The 16,160-nt window shown below is 33.5% G+C and overlaps 1 protein-coding gene across 2 annotated transcripts in view; it reads left to right on the plus strand.

The window, feature by feature from the left end:
* Positions 1 to 16,160, plus strand: part of LOC144440540 (band 7 protein AGAP004871-like) — a 100,999-nt gene that overhangs the window by 75,617 nt on the left and 9,222 nt on the right. For both annotated transcript variants that reach the window (XM_078129918.1, XM_078129917.1), the window contains exons 3-5: positions 7,561 to 7,633; positions 12,905 to 12,987; positions 14,109 to 14,312. In XM_078129918.1, the coding sequence (XP_077986044.1) occupies positions 7,561 to 7,633; positions 12,905 to 12,987; positions 14,109 to 14,312 (360 nt within the window). The remainder of the gene's footprint in view (positions 1 to 7,560; positions 7,634 to 12,904; positions 12,988 to 14,108; positions 14,313 to 16,160) is intronic.

Genomic DNA, 16,160 nt, shown 5'->3' on the forward strand with positions numbered 1-16,160 from the left:
CATTATTTTCTTAAATGATTTGGATCAGTATACATGCAGTTATTGTTGTTATTGTTAATAATTCTATGGTTCCAATCCAAAATAGATCAAAAAGCCACCAACTTAATGATTTTCTTCTAACATTTGTGGTGAGAAAGTAGAATAATGGCTCACAACAATGTATAAAATGTAAAATTAGTCAAGTACACTAAAGAGTTTGAAATAATATCCATGTGGGCAGAACATTCACTATTTATGAGACAAAATGTCTGTCATAACATTATATACTTGAACCATGTCGTTAATCATATCGTAAAGAGGTGATAAAATTGGTGTATTTTTAGAGACTATTCACTGTTATAGTGATTTGTTTTCATTTTATGCATTTGTACGGTACATGTACTTCAGTAGTTATTGGGTGTATGGAGGAGCAGGAGGGGGTTCAATGCACTTGCATTTGTCGACACCTACACTTCTGGTCGCCTATGTCAATACATGTGAATGTTTCTTCTAAACAGTTTAATTTGTAACAAATAAGATAAACGCAAGTTTTAAGCTCATATAATTATGGAGGTGGGAAATTTAAATATGTACAGTATCTTTCCAGAGCAAAATTACAAGAGATGTCTACAACTGAAAATGGGAAAGAAACATTCCTGTGTATTAGCATAGCCGACCGGAAGTGTAGTTGTCGACATTAGAACACGTTGTCGCGAGACTTCGTTCCATTTGACTCCACAGTTATGTGTAGAATTGTATTGCAAGTAGCGAGAATTGTTTGTCTCAAGTTAGTATTGGTGTAAATGGTATTTTTAGACTCACAAGAGTATGACTACATTGTGTACACTGTATTTGTACAATCATAAGCAATCAGACAACTATAAGCCAGTATTTTAAGAGCTCTGGAAGGTTAGGGGTGGACCATTTGATATCCTGGGGGGGGGGGGGGCTTGGAAGAGTTCGGGAAAAAAAAGATGGCATAAAAACTGTCAATGATGTTTATTTAATTGAAAATCAAACATGTATGAAATATGTAGTTTTCTAAATAAAATCTGTGTGTGATAGAACAGCATCTTTTTACTCTCTGTATTACCCTGTGTGAAACCAAACAGAAAATTGTGGCAACAAATGTAGGTGTTCAACGTTGACGTAAAAAAAAAATCCGGATATCTCAAAGAAGCAAAGAAAAAAAAAAGTTGCCAGCATAATTCTCAGGCAAGCAGGTGGGAAAAAAAATAATGACTCTCCACCAATCTTCCAAGCCCCCCCCCCCCCCAGGATATCAAATGGTCTACCCCTTACTGAAAGCCTAGATGAAGGCTTTGACTACATGTCTTTAGCTTTCACATTGATTGCAATATAGCCATCGATGGCTTTCCTTAATTTCTGTATTTATTTCACAAAAATTATTAGAAATATTCAAAGTGAGTCTTCTGAAGTGCTAAATAAGGCTTAATTCTGAAGGCCTTCGGAAGGCTAAATTAGCCATCATGTTTGGTATGGGTTATTTGGTGTAAAATGAATGGTGTATTTTATAAACATACAACAGTTAATTTGACATCCGCGGTCATATTGCATGTATAAATCTTAAGTTATATCAGGAACCATATACAGGTTATGTGTTTAGACTTGTAAATAGCGCAAATAAGCTAGTCTGATGATGTATCTATATCTAAGGTAGGTTGATTTTCATTGTAATACATCAAGCCATTATTGACTCAACTTAGTTCAATCTATATCTACAAATCATACATTCCTATCTGTAGGTGAATCACACAGGGTCGACATGTACATGTCATTTTCTAACCCATAGATTTTTACACGTAACTGACCCTTACCTTCAGACTTTCTTAACCCCTATTTGAAGCATGACTTTATGTTCATACATAAGGTCATGAATATATGGTCTGTTTGTTACAGTCACACATTTCTACCTATAGCTACATGCATAGCATGAATAAATGTTTGTAGATCGAATACTTATTTCTCAAGTCGAAATCTGAAGAAATAACGTAATTTCTACATTGCAAATTGTTGATCTTTATATTATTAGGTTTACAATCTCTTTTGTGACCCTGACCTTTGATCTTGACATTCATCTTCAAAATTCTGCCATTTCCTGCATAGCACAGACACTTTGATATTTATTTGTTACCAATAATTTCATTCAAATCAAGTCGCCATTCACTCACATAAAAGTAAAGTATTTGAGGTCGGTCCAAGGAAGCTAGATTATATCTAGTATCATAGTATACAAACTTCAGATTTCTTATAGTTTGGCATAGTGGGTGGAGGGTTTATGGCATAACCATTTGCCAATTAAGGATCAGTATATCATGTATGATGGCTATATAAGAATTTTGCATTCTAACAATTATTGTGTGTACACAAACAAAAATATATGGAAGTCCCTATGGAAGGCGTTCAGTAATAAATCTATTATTTTTGAATTTTAAATAGTTGCTTGTGAGTGCAGTAGTTTATTTATGCCACACATAAGCTAGATGAGAAAGCTTTCAAACTAAACATTTAGGTTGTTTGCTGCCACGACAACTCATGTCTACATCATTGGTTCTGCAGTGCTTACGATTTGCATCAAAACGTTCCAAATTTGCCATTATTTTCCCAGTATTTTCCAATATTTCATAAATTATGAATGAGGATCAGACTATGATTATATTTGTTACATACTCATTACCCATGGTTTTGTGACTGAAGGTCAACTTGTCTATCGACTCTTAGTGACAAGGACTTATAGGTAACTCATATTGTCCTCGTCTAAATTAAGAAATATCTTGGGGAATAATATCTTTGTACTGTATTTTTACTGTTGTTGTGAACACATAGCAACACAGAATTGAAAAATCCAATAAAGTAAACTTAGCATGTACAACAAGAAGTTACATCTTTCAAAGTCAATAGCATATCGTGATTTATAGATGAAAGGGAATATTTGCAAAAGTGTCAGTGTAATGGGAAAATGGAAAGACAAATTAGATCTTTTATTGTGAAACTGAAACCATTGAATGTCAAATCGTGATTATAATTTAACATGCATATGATGGATGAGATGAAATTGTCATTAGCTGAGATGAGTGGGTGGTACATGTCATTATTAGATGGACAGCTTATATTTTGCATTAGTTTGTGGATTACTATAAATTGGTTTTGGAGAGCTATTACTTTAATAGCATGAAATATATATCATATAAGTGTACATGATAATAAAACCAATTTGCGGTCTCAAGGGATTGATAGTGAAACATAGACTGAACTACTTACTGGCATGTGACCGGGGTGGTAAACAGGTAGGAAAAGGTAATAATGGAAGGAATGGTTGAAGCGAATGAAGGAGACGGCATCCAAGATGAACTGGTTTGATGGTTTCAAGGAATTCAAAGTATTCAACAAGAGGCTGCAATGATAATCTTTGAGATTAACTTACAGGACTGAAACTGTTACAGCACTAATATCCAAACTGTTACAGTACTGAACCAAACTGTTACAGCACTAATAACCAAACTGTTACAGCACTAATATCCAAACTGTTACAGTACTGAACCAAACTGTTACAGCACTAATAACCAAACTTTTACAGCACTGAACCAAACTATTTGGTGTTGCATTGTTAAAGAGGGTCATGTGCAATATGGATTTTGAACAGTTTGAACAGATGATACTTTGCATCCAATACTTGTATTTGAGAAATTGTCTTAGGAAACTAAGGTGACTTGCAGTAGTAACTGTATGCAATGAAGAATATTTAAAACTGCCTAATGACAGTGTTTATATTTTAGATGAATTGGATGAGTATGTAATGAATGCATAGTGGTTATACAATCTATTAGGCAAAACAAAATGTGTCTAGTCAAGACATTTTTTTTTTATAATTGTCAAACATGTCACTCAATCTACTAAATATGGTAGTTTCTGTTCTTTTCATTTAGTACTTTAGAGCAAGTGTGTATGTGGGGGCAGATGTAATTTGCTTGTTCATGGTTGGCTCTGCAGTTGTCTTCACTGAAGTAGGGAAGGTTATTTTTGTGTTTTCCCCCGGAGCTGCAGACTACATGGGCTGGACAAACATTATAAAAAATTGACACGGGGTATTTAAGTGATGTGCATGCTGACCAGAATAATTTATTTCTTTTTTGGGGCTTTATTGCAAATACACATTGTTCCTATAACATTAAAACATTGCTGCCAATAGTTACAAGTATTTTGTCCAATGTATGGACTGAGCATTTAGAATACCTACAGTATATTATGCACTTCAGTGTGATGAATTTTTCAGTTTCCTATACCAATAGACAGATTGGCATATTTAATGGACGAGAACTCTTGTAGATTTCAATGTCGATATGTACAAGTTCTTGAAATGTAAATGCATGTAAAAGGAGAACTAGTGATACAGTGTAGGTTTCAGAATCAATCATGAAAAGGTTCTTGCAAAAGAAGCTCACATGTATAGATTTTAGTGTCAAGTCTTTTACATTTAGGGAACTGTGGTACGTTTTAGTCTTTTACATTTAGGTAACTGTGGTAGGTTTTAGTGTCAAGTCTTTTACATTTAGGGAACTGTGGTAGATTTTAGTGTCAAGTCTTTTACATTTAGGGAACTGTGGTAGATTTTAGTGTCAAGTCTTTTACATTTAGGGAACTGTGGTAGATTTTAGTGTCAAGTCTTTTACATTTAGGGAACTGTGGTAGGTTTTAGTGTCAAGCCTCTTACATTTAGGGAACTGTCACGTGGCAGATTTTAGTGTCAAGTCTTTTACATTTAGGGAACTGTGGTAGGTTTTAGTGTCAACATTCTCAAGAAAGAATAATGACTATATCCTCATTGTAACTACGGGAAGTAAGTATTCTTGGCTTTAAGTCATCAATAATTTATATTTTTTCATTTGAACTGTTTGGCAAGCCACAGCTCTTCATTTATTTTTCATGATACACTGTATAAAAGCGTGTTTGTGTCATTTACATTTATTTCATGCAAACTAGAGTTTCCATTAAGAAGTGATAAACAGCAAATTAGATTTTCCTTGGTATATTACAACCAAGGCCTCTGTTTATGTGAAGGAAATGGTTAGTTTCATCTCCTACTATATCTAAGATCATTTGGTCTCTTTCCTTTCTATTTGCTGTATATCTCAGAAATACACTAACAATAATTAGCATATTGATGCCACTTCCAGGTGTGCATTTTTATGAATCTTGGTACATAATATTAATCTTTTTCTTTTCTCAAATTAACAAAAATAAAAAGACTCAGAAAGACTGAGAAGAAATGTCTATGCAAAATAGTTTAAATTTACAGTAGATCTAGATTGTTCCTAAATTTCATTGTAAATCTAATTAGCATATTAATACTAATTAGCACATTGATATCAATCAGCATATTATGAATACTGATACAGGTGCATGATAAGGAATTTTGTCATTTTTCTTTTACTTCTATCAAATTAACAAATAAAAAAATGCTCTCTTAGCAACACTAGGATAAGAAATCAAATGAAGATGGTAATGTACAATGGAATTCAGACTTTTCTTTCACTATGGTGTTTAAAAAAAGTTAAAAACAGACTTCATGTATGTCTTCTAAATATCACTTTTCTGCAGGCTGTCAGAGGGCAAAGCTGACATGTTCCATAGTGTGTGACATCACTAAACAGTTCGCTAATAGCTTTAAAAGTTGATTTAAATGCAACAGGTTTGCTACTTAGACATTGGACAATTGTTATTTGACAACTCTATTTCCTGATTGATTGTATATGTGAAGCCAGGAACAGGTCTTTTCCATTTGCTGTCACTTCATGTTATTCTCACGTGTGCAAAGTAGCTGTGTGGGTCTCTAACTAGTGACAAAGTACAATTAATGATAGACATAGAGAATGTACTGAGTGATATAGTGTCATAAGGGTGATATCAAATTACATATGACATGTTGAATACAGTGAAGGTAACATAATTCTCTCTCTCTACAAAGTGTTACATATCTTTATCAGCTTTCCACTCCAGGTCTTTTAAGGTAAAGTTACTGACTTTAAGTAATGATTGTGGCGTAGGTGTGGTCAAGCATAAATGACTTCAGATCAACTTTTAACATGTATATAATTGTGTATATGTACAAAAACATCTGTAGCGAACACAGTGTATGTCTGAATAACTACCTGATCTACTATAGGGATTAGTTAGTCAGTTCAGTTCAATTTAAAAGATGCCTGATGTAGAGTACATAAAACATAAACATAATGTAGAATATGTTAAACATAAACATATACCTGATGTAGAGTATGTTTAATGTAAACATATACCTGATGTAGAGCATATTAAACATAAACATAATGTAGAGTATGTTAAACATAAACATATACCTGATGTAGAGTACATAAAACATAAACATAATGTAGAGTATGTTAAACATAAACATATACCTGGTGTAGAGTATGTTAAACATAAACATATACCTGGTGTAGAGTACATTAAACATAAACATAATGTAGAGTATGTTAAACATAAACATATACCTGATGTAGAGTACGTTAAACGTAAACATATACCTGATGTAGAGTACATTAAACATAAACATATACCTGGTGTAGAGTACATTAAACATAAACATATACCTGATGTAGAGTACATTAAACATAAACATATACCTGATGTAGAGTATGTTAAACGTAAACATATACCTGATGTAGAGTATGTTAAACGTAAACATATACCTGATGTAGAGTATGTTAAACATAAACATATACCTGGTGTAGAGTATGTTAAACGTAAACATATACCTGATGTAGAGTACATTAAACATAAACATATACCTGGTGTAGAGTACATTAAACATAAACATATACCTTATGTAGAGTATGTTAAACATAAACATATACCTGATGTAGAGTATGTTTAATGTAAACATAATGTAGAATATGTTAAACATAAACATATACCTGATGTAGAGTACATTAAACATAAACATAATGTAGAGTATGTTAAACATAAACATATACCTGATGTAGAGTATGTTTAATGTAAACATAATGTAGAATATGTTAAACATAAACATATACCTGATGTAGAGTACATTAAACATAAACATAATGTAGAGTATGTTAAACATAAACATATACCTGATGTAGAGTATGTTTAATGTAAACATAATGTAGAGTATGTTAAACATAAACATATACCTGATGTAGAGTATGTTTAATGTAAACATATACCTGATGGAGAGTACATTAAACATAAACATAATGTAGAGTATGTTAAACATAAACATATACCTGGTGTAGAGTATGTTAAACATAAATATATACCTGGTGTAGAGTACATAAAACATAAACATATACCTGGTTAGAATACATTTAATTTAAAACATATACAAATATAAGTAAGTAGACAACATTTTATAAAATCTCATGTAAACATTATAGTACATGACTAAAAACAACATTTTGTATGTTATACATGTAAACCTACTTTCAATGTTGTTTTCAATTCATGATGAAAATATCTGGATTGGAATTAAATGAAAGAGAATAATTCTAACAAAAGTTTGTATTTCTAATTATATTATTTCAGGTCGTACAAGAGTACGAACGTGCTGTGATATTTCGGTTGGGACGACTTCTACCTGGAGGTGCCAAGGGACCCGGTAAGTAACATTTGATTGAAAACACCCAAAGGGTTAACTGTAAAGTGGATTGAACAGCATTGTAAAATCCCTAGTGTGTGATATTACTTGTAATACAAATATCAGTATTTTTTTCCCTTGATCATAGAGTGTATGTGTGGAAGGAAGGAAGGAAGGGAGGGAGAAATATCTTTAAATGTACATTGTACTTGATTTTCAGTACGGATATTTCAACTTGTGATAAATACTTAAATTGGCTGAGACACTTGTAGAAAAGTCCACAAAACAAGTAAAGAACTTACTTCCTCACATTCATCTGAAAATACTATGTGATATATTTCAATGAATTAGATCTGCATAGATTCTTTGTCTGTGTTTGAGCTATCTTTGATAACATGTATATCAATAAAACTCCAAAAATAATGACACATGTATACTGACTCCATATATATTTAAAACTTTTTTGCATTATTTGTAAAATTATGTGTACATGTTGCAGGACATTCTATACAGTACAATATACAAGAAAAATAGTGCTATTGAATTTCAAAGTGCAACTTCCATTAATATGTGCATCTGCAACTACTTATCTTAAACCCTCACAGACAAGACACTTAAATCTCTTCTGTATGCATACACAGAATGAAATCATATGATACACAAAAAATTACTAAAATTAAGTAACAATTCTGATAGAAATGTAATCTCCCTATAGCAGTTATATGTTACATCAGACAAAATTATTCCAGGCACTTCAACTATCTAACCTTCATGCAGTCTACAAATTCTATGATTCTGTATGTGCTATGAATTAGATTTTACTATCACCACTATCAGAGAAAAATTCAAAGGTCCGTCTGACTGACAGTCCTGTCTAAACAGTGTCAAGAAATGAAAAGATTTATCCTGGAGCAGTAATATCTGATATCAGATGAAATTTCAGGAGGGGTGGTCTGCATGACTGCAGATATATATCAGTCCTGTCCATGCAGACAGTATCAAGAAATGGAAACATTCCTCCCATAGCAGTATCTGATATTGAACAAATTTCAGGTGGTTCATCTGGTAAAACTTGATCAGTCCTGTCTAGACAGTATCAAGAACATGAAAAATTCACCCTGCAGTAGTAATATCTGATAGCAGATGAAATTGCAAGTAGTTTGTCTGACTTGATCAGTCCTGCTCAGACAGTATCAAGAAATTCAAACATTCATCCTGCAGTAGTAATATCTGATATCAGATGAAATTGCAAGTGGTTTGTCTGACTTGATATGTATTAGTCCTGCCAGTCCCAGACAGTATCAAGAAATTCAAACATTCATCCTGCAGCAGTAATATCTGATGAGACAAAATTTGCAGGTGGTGAGTCCTGCCCAGATAATCAAAGATTTGATATGTTTAAAACACTCCTGGCTCTGATAACATGCACTGATTCAGTTTCTATCCTCAGCAGACTTGTACAATGGTATGTATATATGGAAATAGTAGGGTTACTTATCAACTATTTTAATGTAGTAGACACCTGGGTAACATCTACCCCGGCTTGCATATTATCCAAAGAAGGTTTGGATTTAAACAAAGTTAGGCTAGTGTTGCTCTTGGCATTATAATGACAGTGTACAATGTTGGAGAAAACAAATGTCATGAGTAATTCATCACATTTACAACTACAGTGATATGTGTGACCCAGAAGAGTTATCCTGGTTGGTCTGTTAATCTACATTTAACTCAGCTAAAATGTTGTTGACTTAAGTTAAGTCTTCATAGCACAGATGTAGTGTTTGTTTGTAGACTGAATAAAGGTTATATATGGGCTAAGTGTCTTGGACTGCAAGAGTAAATTGTATGGTTTATTTATGAGGTACAAAATGCATACACAAATCAGTAATATTCAGATAGTAAGGGATCCGTATATAAAGAGGCAATAAGTCCTATTTCTAATTTTGTGTTTAAATAATGAGGATGAATCTGTAGATTATGTTATTTTGTGGAAGTACTTTCTAAGGGATTCAATTTGCCATAAATTCCATATTTGGAAAAAATACAATAGATAGGGGATACTATAGGAAATTATTGTCCTGTAGTTTAATTTACATATTCCATATTTGGACAAAGTACAATAGAATATAATATTAATTATATTATAGCATTACCAATTCCAGTGAATTTTGTGACGTCATCGCTGTACATTATTACTGATAATGTACTCCGTTATTGGGCATTGCGGCCCCGGAACGAGCATAACAATACAAGCTTATTTGTTCTGTTTCTTCATACGACTAGGCCCGTATTTTTTCGAAATGTATGTCGTTACTTATGATTGTCATTTCCACTGTTTAAAAATACAACGCATTCATGAAACAAATTTGTGTTCACAGCAGTTCATTGGAGTGTATATGTGTGTGTACGTGTACGTACGTGTGTCGCTGTGATTAGTATTCAGCTTCCGGGCCGAACATGGCAGACGACGTTCAGCGCTGTGTGTATTATACGTTGTTTTGCGTTTCTCGGTCTACAAATTCACTGGAATTGGCAAAACTATAAAATAATAACAATAATGTACGTCCTCCCAGTCCATAATGGACTCAAGCAAACTTTGCACTCCATAATGGGCTCGGCTGTCGCCTCGCCCATTATGTCGTTCAAAGTTTGCTTTCGTCCATTATGGGCTGGGAGGGCGTACATTATTGTTTAAATATTGTTGCTCTGCAGTTGAATTTACATATTCCATATTTGGACAAAGTACAATAGAGTATAATATTAAATATTATTGCCCTGCAGTTGAATTTACATATTCCATATTTGGACAAAGTACAATAGAGTATAAAATTGAATATTATTGCTCTGCAGTTGAATTTACATATTCCATATTTGGACAAAGTACAATAGAGTATAATATTGAATATTGTTGCCCTGCAGTTGAATTTACATATTCTATATTTGGACAAAGTACAATAGAGTATAATATTGAATATTATTGCCCTGCAGTTGGATTTACATATTCCATATTTGGACAAAGTACAATAGAGTATAATATTGAATATTATTGCCCTGCTGTTGAATTTATATATTCCATATTTGGACAAAGTACAATAGAGTATAAAATTGAATATTATTGCCCTGCTGTTGAATTTATATATTCCATATTTGGACAAAGTACAATAGAGTATAAAATTGAATATTATTGCTCTGCAGTTGAATTTACATATTCCATATTTGGACAAAGTACAATAGAGTATAAAATTGAATATTATTGCCCTGCAGTTGAATTTACATATTCCATATTTGGACAAAGTACAATAGAGTATAAAATTGAATATTATTGCCCTGCAGTTGAATTTATATATTCCATATTTGGACAAAGTACAATAGAGTATAATATTGAATATTGTTGCTCTGCAGTTGAATTTATATATTCCATATTTGGACAAAGTACAATAGAGTATAATATTGAATATTATTGCCCTGCAGTTGAATTTATATATGCCATATTTGGACAAAGTACAATAGAGTATAATATTGAATATTATTGCCCTGCTGTTGAATGTGCATATTCCATATTTGGACAAATGGAAGTTGAGGATAGTATCAGAAAATCATGGTATCTACATCTTAATGATATGTAAGCTATTTTGATTAAAGGGTGATGTCTATTATGTTACATTCTGAAGTATTTTTACTGTTATTTTAACTGTTACCATCAAGTGTGTTATGTGATAGGTATAAATACTATAAGTATGAAAACTGTACATGCCAAGGAAATTATCCACATGTCTCTGAAGTTAGTAACTTGTAAAATATCGTTAGAGTAACTTGTAAAATATTGTTAGAGTAACTTGTATTATACCAAAAAATTTGAAGTAACTTATACACTGTTTTGTTTATTACAAATGAAATGAACAGTCCATATATACAAACACATGCTCACTTAGTGTATTGGTAAAGTCTACATCGTACCTTATTAGGAATTCCAACCACAGTGTTCAATATATCAAAACAAGAGTTATTACTATGTTCAAAGAGTTTTCCTGGGAATTTCCACGCAATTACACAGGTTTTCCCTAGATATCGATCCTTTCAAACTTTGTTTCTGTAATGGAAGATAAACTGTGACCCATTCTACTCCTATACTCAACTTGAAATGAGGAAAGAGCATATCCATGGAAACGAGACAAATTCCAGACAGCTTTTATTTTGACAACATTGAGACTGGATCTTAATCAATCTTAATGGATGTGATGGACTACTGGTATTTATTAGCATATGGAAAAATCAGTATTAATGCACATGTGACAGTGTGAGATTAGAACCAGTAATGTTTAATTTGCCATGCCGACATTATCTATATTTGGAAAAGATAGAACTATGCTTTTGACATTTTCTTTTTGTATCTTAAAGATAAGATGATGAATGACGAGCCGACTTGTACAGATGTCTTTGAAACCATTCTAATTAAGTTAAAATGCCATTTGATAAATTGCACATATCTGTTTTGTAGAAATACATGTCACTGTTATCTCCAGATAGACTGACAGATAGTAACTATTTATAATCTAAAACACATTCTGTATGGGATTTGTGACTATTAAGAACTAGTGAGGCGATGGCTAAGCTTGCTAGTTATGCCACAGGTAGTGTGTATGTCTTAAAGTTATAATGTCTCACAAAAGAAAATTCTAGACTTTCTTTGCTGTTTCCAAAAACTTTATTTTTTTTGATCAGATCATAGACATGATCAGATGAGTAGTTCTCAAGATACCCACTCCAATATTGTAAGGCCAACAAGAGAGATAATAATCTAAATAATACATGGTCGCAAACCACGGCCTCTTTTACGGCACCATCCAAAATGCGTTGTCCGTCGTTATTTCGCAGTGTCGTGGAAGAAATAACAGCACTGGTTTGCGAGAATTAATTATTAGTGTTGTTACTATTGTTAAATAAGCTATGGAGTCTTTATCGTTATCTTAGCACTCAAATGTATAAATAAACATACAGGACTCCCGAACTTATGCAAATTATATTTAGTATTCCAAATTGTTACATAAAGTTACACTTTCTCAGTGTTCTAGTGGGCTGAACACAAATTATGGTAGTTTTACCCATATTGGAGAAAAAGACTCATTTGAACATTGGTGATTTTTGAAGATTGTCAATCGACATTTTAGCCTTAAAACCGAGCTGCAGCAAGGCACAATTGTGTCATACCTTTAGTAGGTTTGCTATAACTTAACAAATCAGAAATGTAAAGTAATCCTAGAGTCATCTTTTTTCCCCCTTTCTGTCCATCAGGTATCTTCTTTGTGTTGCCATGCATTGAGGACTATACCAAAGTTGACTTGAGGACGGTATCATTTGATGTTCCACCACAGGAGGTAAACTTGTAATGTTATAAATTATTATATATTTATGTGGGTGCACTTAGTCTAAATGACCAAAAATGTTCAGCTTGGTAGATCAAATGATTTACAGAGGTTATAACACACAAGCAGTTCAAAGTTTTTTAGCACTGAGCTTTCGATCTGTCTTGGTCAACGATCCTCATCAGAATAATCGACAAATTCCATAGTGGTTAGTTGTAACTATGGAATTTGTCATTCTGATGAGTATCATCAACCAAGAACAGATCGAAAGCGCAATGATAAAAACTTTAAACTGCTTTGTAAATCTTATATTTAAATTGTTACACATATTGTAAAGTGTAATTGATAAACTGATGTATACAGTATTTTACAGCCAGACCATAAATTAAATCACCTTGTTCAACCTACAATTAACCATAGATATCCAACGAGAAATTGTAGCATTAGAAGTTTTCAATCAAGAACCAAGTGCAAAGATTCCACCCCAGTTGTTTATTGTGTTAATTTATTATGCAATTGAATGTGATTTATCGTCCTTGTTGTTGTTGTTGTTGTTGTTGTTGTTGTTGTTGTTGTTGGTTGTTGTTGTTGTTGATAAGTTGTGTAAAACTTTGCTCAAGTGCAACTTTGTATTTGATGTTATTTTTAGAATTGTACCTCTTGTAATTTGGCCTAAGGGTCACCATATTTTGAGGTGAAATAAACCATTATTATTATTATTAAGTATATGTTTTACATGATAAATATATGGTGTCAGGTTAAACACATGATTGGAGTATATGTAATTGAAAGAGCTTGGTAAGAAATCAATGATGAATTGTTCAGTCTTTGATGTGGGAATTAAGACCATATGGTGGTACATACAGTTACTGTACGAATTAAGACCATATGGTGGTACATACAGTTACTGTACGAATTAAGACCATATGGTGGTACATACAGTTACTGTACGAATTAAGACCATATGGTGGTACATACAGTTACTGTACGAATTAAGACCATATGGTGGTACATACAGTTACTGTACGAATTAAGACCATATGGTGGTACATACAGTTACTGTACGAATTAAGACCATATGGTGGTACATACAGTTACTGTACAATAACTAAACCTGTGTCTGTACACTACAGATATTAACCAAAGACAGTGTGACGGTGTCAGTGGATGCTGTTGTCTATTATCGTGTCAACAATGCCACTATCTCCATCGCTAATGTGGAGAATGCTAATCATTCTACCAGGCTATTGGCTCAAACTACTCTGCGTAACGTCCTTGGAACCAAAAGTCTGGCTGAGATCTTGTCTGACAGAGAGAGTATTAGTCACACAATGCAGGTATGTAAAACTGACAGTGTAATACTATGACAGAACCCCGTGATGTGCTATTGAAAGTGTGGTGTACTTAGGGTATTTGCACAAGTGCTTGCAGTGTTCTCAGCAATAGTATAAGCTCGTGAAAGTGCAGCAGAAAACACTGCAAGCACTCATGCATACCCCTGAGTACCCACACTGTACAGGAACTCGCATGGCATTGGGTTCTCTTTTTAAAACATGTGTATCCGATGATAGTGCCTTCATTTACATATCATTTGCATACAGGTATGCATAATGTGTTCAGTATTGCACTGCAGTGGAAATACCACTAGTATGCATGTCACCAGTACAATGAATCTCAGGTACATATTTAAGCAATAAACCACCCCATGGGGATGGTATACCAAGAGGTTTTGACCAGTGAACGAAATATATGCACGAGCGATAGCGAGTGCATATATTGAGTTCACTGGTCAAAACCGAGTGGTATACCTTCCCCAGGGGTGGTTTATCACTATTATATTATACCAGTATATTGAAAATATCGGAAACAAGATGAGAACTAACGTTTTCTCGTTTCATATGCGCCCCTGTGGCTAATTTGCATAACAATAACGCTGCTTTCAAGACAGCTGATCTTGGCCTCAACGTGAACGTTGTGCAGCGACTGGATTTATTTTACCTGCGAATCGTTTCTAGGGATAATCTGTACATTGATCGGCTCATTAAAAGTTCACAGTGATGAATAAACAACCTGTTTGACTCAAGGTATAAACTTGAAGTGGTTTATTGAATACAGCATGCTTCGATCGTTCCCGGCCGAATTCGCGACTCGGTGAAGTGATAGACAGGTTGATATTTACAATGTATTTATATTACTGGAAGTTATGTCAGTAGATTTTCGGGTTTGAGGATTTCCCTCTCGGATTGATGACTGATACTCTAGGACAGGATCCCAGAAAAATTTCTATTAATGGTAAGTCGGCCAGTGTAAGCTCTTTCACTTGCTTCATTTTTATGACAGGACAGGACAGCTCACCAATGTTTCCACTTCAGCTAGCCGCGCCACGCCGAGGCTGGGACTGATTTCGTGCATGCCTTGACCTTAGTATATGTAGTAGGCGATGATTTGAACAAATAAGCGATGACTTGGTTGCTTTCGAAATTTCCTTCAATAATTTCTCATAAAATATTGTCTCATTGAGAGAAAATCCTCCTCTGACAATTCGAAGAGTTCACTATCGCAGCGGACTACAACGCTCGACCGTAGCCAAAACAAACAAAATTTGGACGCGTGCCAGCAGTGCATTATCGCTCGTTTTAGACGCGCTAGTTCGATGTCTAGACCAATCAGATCTCTCGATTTGCGCCATCAATATACTGGTATAATATAATATGTAATAATACAGCGACAAGCAAAGTTTCAACTTATGAAGATAGACACATATTGTTAGGCTAAATTAAATTAACATAAGTAGGTGGTATACATAGTGGTATTTCTGTTGTGCAAATCTAATTATAAACATTGGAAGTCTCCAAAATGTAAGCAGCATGATCATAAAAGTTATCAGAAATACCACCCTACTGTGAGTATAGTGAATTTAATAGCTATATCAACATGTTACAGCAAATGCTGAAGTTTGACCATATCCCATATGGATGAGGTTTGTGTATTTATTTTAGATTTTTAATTTATAAAACAATTTTATCATGGCTTGCTATGTGAAAAATCAATGTGAAACAACATCTGTGTTTGTAACTCAATACATTGCAAAAGATTAATAAATGTGTGAAATCTTTGTTATTGTACGTACAATAACAAACTTTGAAACATTTTTTTAGCTTTTTGCAGTGTATTGAGTTACAAAC

The sequence above is a fragment of the Glandiceps talaboti genome, chromosome 10, assembly GCF_964340395.1.
Source record: "Glandiceps talaboti chromosome 10, keGlaTala1.1, whole genome shotgun sequence".
In the NCBI taxonomy this organism is placed as follows: domain Eukaryota; kingdom Metazoa; phylum Hemichordata; class Enteropneusta; family Spengelidae; genus Glandiceps; species Glandiceps talaboti.